The sequence below is a fragment of the Camellia sinensis genome, chromosome 3 (assembly GCF_055761805.1).
Source record: "Camellia sinensis isolate YWXY chromosome 3, ASM5576180v1, whole genome shotgun sequence".
In the NCBI taxonomy this organism is placed as follows: domain Eukaryota; kingdom Viridiplantae; phylum Streptophyta; class Magnoliopsida; order Ericales; family Theaceae; genus Camellia; species Camellia sinensis.
Window position 1 is genome coordinate 41,709,103 of NC_138963.1, and position 9,154 is coordinate 41,718,256.

The 9,154-nt window shown below is 32.7% G+C and overlaps 1 protein-coding gene across 1 annotated transcript; it reads right to left on the minus strand.

Annotated features, from left to right (window-relative positions):
• Positions 1-1,472: 1,472 nt before the first annotated feature.
• LOC114282179 (B3 domain-containing protein At2g36080) lies at positions 1,473-7,524 on the minus strand. The gene is made up of 3 exons (XM_028224821.2): positions 6,499-7,524; positions 4,812-5,017; positions 1,473-2,192 (listed from the first exon to the last, which is right to left on the minus strand). The coding sequence occupies exons 1-3, from the start codon at positions 7,256-7,258 to the stop codon at positions 2,166-2,168; spliced, it is 993 nt and encodes a 330-aa protein (XP_028080622.2). The 5' UTR covers positions 7,259-7,524; the 3' UTR covers positions 1,473-2,165.
• Positions 7,525-9,154: the final 1,630 nt, after the last annotated feature.

The following is a 9,154-nucleotide window of genomic DNA, read 5'->3' on the forward strand; positions in this document are numbered from 1 at the left end:
TTGAGGCAGGTCCTCATCTTAGGTGTTACTCAGAAGATACTCTTGTCTGGAAAGCCTCGGAATCTGGAACATATTCAGCTCAATCTATGTATAAGCTATTGGTTGAGGGATCCAGCAATAGAAGCACAGTTACCAAAAGGATTTGGGTTAAACATGTCCCACCTAGAGTTCAATTTTTTGGTTGGCTTGCTTGGAAAGGAAAACTAAAGACGACTGAGTTTTTGCACAGAATTAGTGTTCTGCCTGCTGGTGCATCTGTAGAATGTTGTCTATGTAAATCTGGAGCTGAGTCTCTCATACATGTGTTTCTATTATGTCCAGTGGCTTGCAAAGTGTGGTATGAAATGATTAGATGGTGGAAGATTCAAGGAGCACTGCCAGCCTCAGTGGAGGACATGCTTGAATGGTGGGCAGGGGTGGGTCTTAATAAAAAGGAAATGATGATGTGTAATGCCCTTCCTCTTGTAGTGATGTGGTCTCTATGGAAACATCGGAATGAATGTATATTTCAGGAGGTTGTCCCTAATGTGGATGGAATTACAGATCAGATTAAGTTAAAAATGGCTGTGTGGTTTAAGGAAGTATTTAAGGAACACTTGTTCTCAGTTCATGACTTCATGTTTAATCTACAGTGTATCAGATTCAGTTTTGGAGGTGTTTTCAGAGGGTGAACTATTTGAGGAGTCCTATTTTTTCCTACCAGTCCTTCTGTAGAATGCTCTCGGTTGGCATGCTAGGCTGCAGAGTGTTATCTCAATCTGTGCAGAATAGTCTCTGCTGTGTGACAGTTTTTGCCTCTGGTTTTTTATGCAGTTAGAGTGTGCTGGGTTTTAGTTATGCAAAAATTCCTCTGCTGTTTTAAGCTTTTGTGGTGCAAAGGTTTGGAGTTGTAGGTTTGTTTGCTGCTCAGCTTCCTGGATTAGTTTGATTTTGTTTCAGATTTGGGTGCTAAATGGTGGGTAACCTGCTGCGGAGTGAAATCTGCCTTTTTGTTCACTCTCATGCTGGGGTGTGTATGCTGCTAGTGTACTCCTTGCTGTGTATTTTTTCTGTTTGTGTTTACTTTGGTTTTCCTTTGTGTTGGATTCTCTCCAACTGGAGCTCCGAGCTTAATGTAGCTTCGAGCTCCTCTTTATTGATGTACTCTTCTTTTATGATTTCATCAATAAAGATTTCTTCTTGCTGATCAAAAAAAAAAAAAAAAAAAAAAAAAAAAGCACTATATAATACAAGAAAGGCCCCCATAACAATTCAAGAAATTCACTATAATAGAAAGAGAAATAACCTATTATTGTTAGTCAGTGATTGATCTCTTGACCTCTCAAGTGTATAGAAGTGATCAATTAAAGTAGTTCAGTTAATTAACTTAGAGCTAAATAGGATCAATTTTATTCATTTTCTTTAAAGGTAGATGAATAAAAATTAAACTCACCTATCGCATGCCAAAAAATGAAAGAGAAAAATAATGGGAATTTGTTTCATTTTCAATATTTTTGTAATTAATTCCAAAATGTTACAAAAAAAATAAAAAAAATACAAAAGAGATGAACCAAGACATGTTGGCTACATGGATGGAGAGAGGGACTGGATTAGTACAACTTGGTCTGTGCCATGCCATGCCATCTGTCTTTTCATGTTAAAAAAAAAAAATCAAAAAAAAAAAAAAAAGTCCACCCACTCACCCTCATAGACACACCATCTCCTATTTATTGTGATGATGATAATGATGATGAATGAGGGAGGCCCTTCCCTCTTCCCCCATGGAAAAATCTTCAGGCAGAATCCCAACAGTAGACCATTATGCATATTAGATTCCTCATGGCAACCAACCATATTCCCCCATTTGGGCCTTGTCTGACATTAGCCCTATCTTTTGTGGGCCCTTAGCCCCATCCCCTTCTCTCTCCATAAGTCTTCTCTATCCTTCAACCTCCCCCATTATTTGATTTTGTTGTTCCTCTTACCTTACCCCCCTTTGCTTTGCTTGATGATGATGATATTCTCCCACATTTTCTAGTGAGAGAAAGTTGCCTGAAAATCAGGGATTTTCTCAGTTTCTTTCTTTCTTTTTAAATTTTTTTTTTTAATTTTTTTTTTTTTTTTTGTTGTGGACATTCCAAGTTCTTGTAAATTAGTCAATTCCTGGAAGTCACATCCTCAGATCTTTATCCTTGGCGATAATAATTGATATCCTGTGACATACAATAATAATACAGAGTGAGAGTTAGTACATGATTGTCCCTTATTGAATTGAGTACCAACCATGAAAAGGTGTTAAGAAGCATGCATACAATAATAATACAAAGCCCCCAATATCATGACAATCCATCTCATGGATCATAAAATTACTTGGTGATTGCTTTAAAAACTTCACTTTCTTAATTTTTTGTTTTTATTTTAAATGATAAAAAATACAATTACATATTTGACATACAAAGTATGAGAGAGTCGTTAAGTGACATGATATGTCAATCAGATAAGAATTTAAAAAGTTTAGTTGCATCTTATTCTTATCTCAATTAGATAAGTCTATTTTATTTTATTTTTTTATAATTGAAAATACAATTATATACTTAACCTACTTCTAAAAGTATGGCAAAATAGCAAGTGGAAATGAAACAGATAGAACTTAAGAAGCTTTTCACACCCTAATCTCATCTCACACCCTATTCTCATCTCTAATGAGATTTTAACCCCTAATCTCACCTGAGAGAGAGAGAGAGAGTTAAGATAATGCCTTGGACTAGAAACCCTTGACAACTGTACTTGTAATTGAATAACTAGATACAACTTGGTTAAATTCAACCTCAAAAACCATGTGAACATCAACTAGAACTTAGATTGGTTTGGTTCAATGTTGAGTCACTATCTAACATGACCTAATTAACTGAAAATCAAATCCATTTCACTTTCAGAAAAAGGGAATAAAAAAAAAAAAAAAAAAAAAACTATTTGTGCCTTAGTGTTTCAGGTCATATAATGACTCATTCACTTGAAATGAAATTGATATAAGCATAAAATTATTAATTTCTAGTGAAAATTACATTCATAGTCCCTCTAATTTGCCTTATGTGCCAATTTTGTTATTACATTTCTAATTGCATTGATTTTATCTTTAAATTTTTTCACATTGTGTCAATTTAGTCTAATTAACAACACTCCTATAAAAATTAAACTGAAATCAAAAGGCAAAATATTTATTCATTTTCCTCAAAGTGATTGAATTCTCTATTGAATGGATCTTTTACCTTTGATTTCTATTTAATTTTTAACAAATGTCACAAATTAAATTAAATTGACACAATATGAAAAATTAAAATACAAAACGGATCCATTTAAGACTATAAACACCACATGTATGTAGGCAATGCATTGGTGTCATTGAATGCTGCTTCACAGGATGGAGGTACCATCCAAAATGTGACTAGCAAGCCAAACTAAACCAAATCACACTCCAGTGGAATTGGTTGGCTTCTAACTGTACTTTTTTTGGGTAATAAAAGGAGGGAGGGGGAAGCAAAGGTCTATTAATTTATTGACTTTTGTTATTGAAAGGGAATGCAAATGCTAGTAGGGTTGGACCACTAACCATGCCCAATAAAAGTCATCTCAACATGGGTTGTATCTGATGATGACCCACAGTATTGAAGATAGGCCCACTGTATAGCAATCATATACCCCTTCTTTTTTATTTTTTATTTTTTCAGGGTGTGTCCTGAATTGCATTTTCCACACCGTTGTGAAATGTTCTCTAGTGGGGCTGGTGGAAATGTAACACAACATATCACAACTCATGTAACTCCCAGAATTTTGGCTTAGTTGGAGGAGAAGCCAATCAAAGGGTATACCATCTAAAAGGTCGTAGGAGGGAAAAACAACCAAAGAATTTATTACCTAAGAAGTCGCAGGTTCGAATCTCACAAAGGCTAAACATTTCAAATGTTGGAATGGAACGACTGGAGGTTTGTCCAGTTCTTGAGATTAGTCAAGGTGCACATACTGATCCGGATATCCAATTATCAAAAAAACACACATGGTTACCCTAATACCATGATTCATATGAATATATCTATACTATCAATATATAAAAATACACAACTCATACAATTTTGATTTTTAAAATATCCACAACAATCGAAATATTTATGTAGCCTATATCAGTTATTATAAGGCCAAAAAAAATAAAATTACTAAACTAATAACTGCTATCCACTACACTCAACTCTCTTCACAATTTCTTGCACATATTAGTGCGCGTACATATATATATATATATATATATATCGAAAATGATATACAAACATATGTATGTACTACATATTATATATGGAAATGGAATGGACAATAAGTAAATCCCAAAAATGTCAAAATCTATCTTTCAGTAGTTGTAGTTGCATATGTTCAGTGCTTCCATAAAAGGATCTTTACTTGTTGAACTACACTTCAAGCTGGAAAATAATATGTACCCATAAATTTTTTTTTTTTAAAAAGTATTTATCATTACTACTTCATATCAAGGGTAGAGGAGGTCTTCTCTTCTATGATTGTGATTAATTAACCCACTTGTCATTGTGAATAAATTAATCAACTTGTTAGGCAAATGGGGCCTACTAGACTTGTCAAACCAAAACTATTATTATACTATTACATACCCAAGCAAACTAAGACCTGTATTGTATATCTGTCCGAGGAAGCAACAAAATCATTGTGGAAAATTGGACACATCTATCTATCTATCTATAGCGATCTCTTCATCACTCTACTTTACGGTCTTAAATTAAAAAGTTATAAAATATGTAGAGAGAGCTTACCATGCTGTCACTTTGATAGTGGTTTGAAGCATGAGGATTATAAATGGTGCAATATTGGCAGTGGGCTTGACCCTGGCTCGACATGGATGAACCATCTGGGGTGGATGGCTCGGACCCATCTGTCTGGCACTCCAGGTTCACCCCAAACAGCCTCAGTCTCTTGGAGTTCCCACTACTAGGTGTTGTTTGGTTCTGCACAACTGTCCCTGCAATAATTCAACACGTGCATGTATTTGCCTCAGTTTCTTCCCCTAACAAACTCCTCAAAATTTTTTATCTCCAAACAACATATATATCAATCAAGTCTAGGAATAGATAAACAAAATACAGAATCAAATACAAAAGCCAAATGAATAGATACATTTTTTTGAGAAGTGAGCCCAATTAACAAATCTTATCCATTTGTGTTTATATATATATATATATATATCTGATTCTATATTTAATTTCCGTATTTTTAGCATAATATATATATATATATATATAGAGAGAGAGAGAGAGAGAGAGAGAGACAGACAGACAGAATTGTAGAACAATGCTTACTTCCAGCTAACCATTTAACTACAAGCCTCCAAAAACTTTGGTCTTGTCTTGTGTAATGTGACAAATGTTTATATCACAGATCAGACAGTATTAGCTGGAGGTAGCAAAAATACATCTGGAAAGCTTGCTTGTTTCTATTTTTTAAAAAACATTTTTCAAAAAATTTTACTTTCTTATTTTTTGTATTTTTTTATTTTTACTGAATTTTTAAAATATTTTTGACAATTTTTTTATTTTTTAGACAACCTAACATAAATACACCTAAAAAGTAAAAAAATTATAAAAAAAATCTTTTAAAAATTCACTAAATACCAAAAATATAAAAAAATACAAGAATTTAGTACATTTTTTATATTTTTATGTATTTATTAATTTTTTAAAATATTTTTTCACAATTCTTTTACTTTTTAGATATATCTAAGTAAGTAAGGTGTATCTAAAAAAGTAAAAAAAATGTTTAAAATTTTTAAAATATTCCCTAAAAATAAAAATACACGAAAACTAAAAATTCAGATTTCAAAAAATTTAATTTAGAAAATTCAAACCAAACAGACTGAATTATTTTCTTCACTGGCATTGCAAAAATACAGTAGCTCTTTGTTTGTAAATATTTATAGAGTAATAATATATTAATATTTATTTTTTTATTTTTTATTATTTAGAAAACGATGTTGAAGATTTATATCTATTCCATTCAAATTATTAAAAAAAAAAAAGACCCATTAAAATAACTTACTATTTTAGTGAAATTTTGATGTATAGAATTTGTATTTACAAATAAATCATTTCTAAATACATTTTTTTTTTCCCCTGATATAAAAGCTTAGCTCCCAAGTAATTGGAAAGTGTTTCTAAAATAAAAGTATTAAATAATTTCAAAATATCATTTGACATTGTTGTTCAAATTGCAAAACATTTTTGTCACTCAATTACTAAACAAATTTAAGTCAATATTGTCTCACTGAAAATTTATTTTATAAAAAATCAAATAAAAAAAATAATTTGAAATTAGGGAAATTGATTTCTTAGGCACTTTGACAGTTGTATAATATATGTATAGAATTGGAAAAAACAAAATTAAGATAGGGTTTGAATGGAATGTAGTGTGAGTGTATAGCAAGGAAAATGAAAATGATATATATACCTGCACGAAGACAGTCGGGTTGGTATGGTATAGGAATAGCAATAGGGATAGGGATAGCATGAGGCCCATTATTACTAGGAGGGTGCGAAGGATAAGAATGCGCAGAATAGAACACCCTGGTCCACCCCCCACCTCCTCCACCGCCAGCACTACCCACCACCGCACCCGGCGGCGCCACCGCTCCGTCGATGGAGCGCCTCCTCCAGCCAATAAAAAGGCGGTCGGCGTCGACGGGGTGGCGCTCGAACAAAACGACGTCGCCGGCGTCGAGCCGCTTCTCTTTGACGAATCGGCTCCAGCCTTTAGTCAAGACGTAGCTCTGGCTACTGTTCCAGTACGAGTACCGAAACCTCCACAACTTCCCTGACTCGTCCTCGAAACTCAGCAACAAACCCTTCTCGCTTCCGCCGCCGCCGAGGGGGAAGTATTTCTCGGCGTGTTGTTTCGGAATGACGAGTCGGTTTAGCTTTCCGACATCGCTCGGAGTCAGAGGCTTTTCGAACATGGGTTCTTTGACTATTTCTTCGAATTGTTCATCTTCTGGGTTTTCTCTCTCTTCTCCGACGGCTAATTCCTCGTCGTCTTCTTGGTTGTTCAGGTTGACATTGAAGCCCGCCGTGGCTGCGGCGGCGCTGTGGTGGTGGGAAGAAGGGGTTTTGGGAGGGGGTTCCATGAAGGGTGGTTGTTGTTGTTGGTGGTGGTGGTGGTGGTTTTTTGTCCACCAGAATGGTCCTGGAATGTCTGGAGAGCAGTGATTCATGAGCTTTTTAGAGAGAGGAGAGAGACTGATGGGTCGGTGTTTTGATGTGGAAACTGTTGTGTTGTGGGAAAAAGAATAGAGAGAGAGGCGTGATGATTATGGCTTTGATGTGGAAACTGTAGGAACTATTTGATGCAGCTACCAAAGAAGTGACAATGAGAGAGAGAGAGAGAGAGAGAGAGAGAGAGAGATATAGATGTAAGTACGAGAGTACTTTTAAGGTTTTGCGTGATGAAAAAAAATTCAATCATAATTTTCAGTGTAATTTACAGTATTTGTCTCTTTTTATTCTTTATTTTGTTTTGGGTGAGAAATGAAGACGATAAATATTTACCAGTTTTTCACTTTTAGGTAAATTTACACAACAAACGTAACACACCATATCTAGAAAAATCTGTCACTCAACAATATTTTCCAACAGTGTGAAATTTTATTTTATTATCACTATTTCATGTTACTTAAATAATTAGTCATTTATTTCGAAATAATTAAAAAATCTTGTCATGTAATTCAATAATATAAAAAAAATAAAAATAAAACTGATATATAACAATCATCTTATTTTTTTATCATTTTAAATTTTTATATGAATGCCAAGTTAAAAATGAAACTAGTAAAAAGGATTAATATCTGTATGTTTTTCTTATCTGTCTACACAGATTCACACAACAAAGAAATTGTATTTATTAGTACGATAATTATTTCATCTTGTGTGTATATATCTATTTGTACAATAAATATTTTATACCACATGTAAATGGTAAAAAAATTTAGTGAAATATTCTAGTAATCTATAACAATCAAAATCTAAAAAAAAATTTACTATGTGAATTCAAGTAAAAAAGTATTAGAAAGAATCAATAAAATTCATCTAGATTTTATTGAGGGTTTCACGCTTATGTTGACTACAGCATAATAAATGTTTTATACCACATGCAAATGGTAAAACAAAAAAGTGAAATATTCTAGTAATATATAATAATCCTAATCCGAAAAAAAAAAAAAAAAAATACTCTGTAAATTCAGATAAAAAAAGTATTAGAAAAAACCATAAAATTCATCTAAATTAATTTTATGTGGGGAGGGGGATTTGACTTTTATGTTGACTACACAATAACCGTTATGCATACTTGTAAGGTTCATTGTATCTTAAAAAAAGTAATGAGACTCACAAATTTTTTCTTTTGAATGCTTTAAATTCTTAATGTAAACATGATAATTGCTAAGTGAATACACAATATATTTCTACTAACAAAAATCCTTTTCCCAAATAATAATTACTGCATTTGGCACAACATATATATAATTTTCACATTTATATTTATTTTAATATTTTAAATTACAATTATTATTTATTTTTAAGATACAAATGTGAATGGATGAATAAGTAAATAATATCTGATTAACTTAATTTTTTTACAGACATGTTCTACTTGATATATTCTAAAATATGAACGGTTTAAATTATCAAAATAAATTTCAAAATAGATCCATTTTACCGCACAATAATTATTACTGCACGAGCTGCACAACAACATCCCCAATTCCATCATGTGAATCTTTGAGAGTGTTAGAAAAAACAAGCCATGTTACTATGTTGGTCAAAAAAAAAAAAAAATCCATGAGGTGGGCCATCATGAAACCTAGACCATCCAACGGCTGACACTGCACTTGTTCCCAAATAATTCCACTGATGGTGCACATGGGATTATAACCTAATTGTAACTTGTGCACCTACATCTCAAATTTACAAGCAGCAAAGCTGAAGCTGTTTGGTTGTGCATTTAAAAAATAAAAAATAAAAATAATGAATTTTTTTTAAACACCCACAATTTCTATACAGTTTTTATTATTGTGTGAAATTAAAATTTGAAAATTATATTTTTTATATTTCTT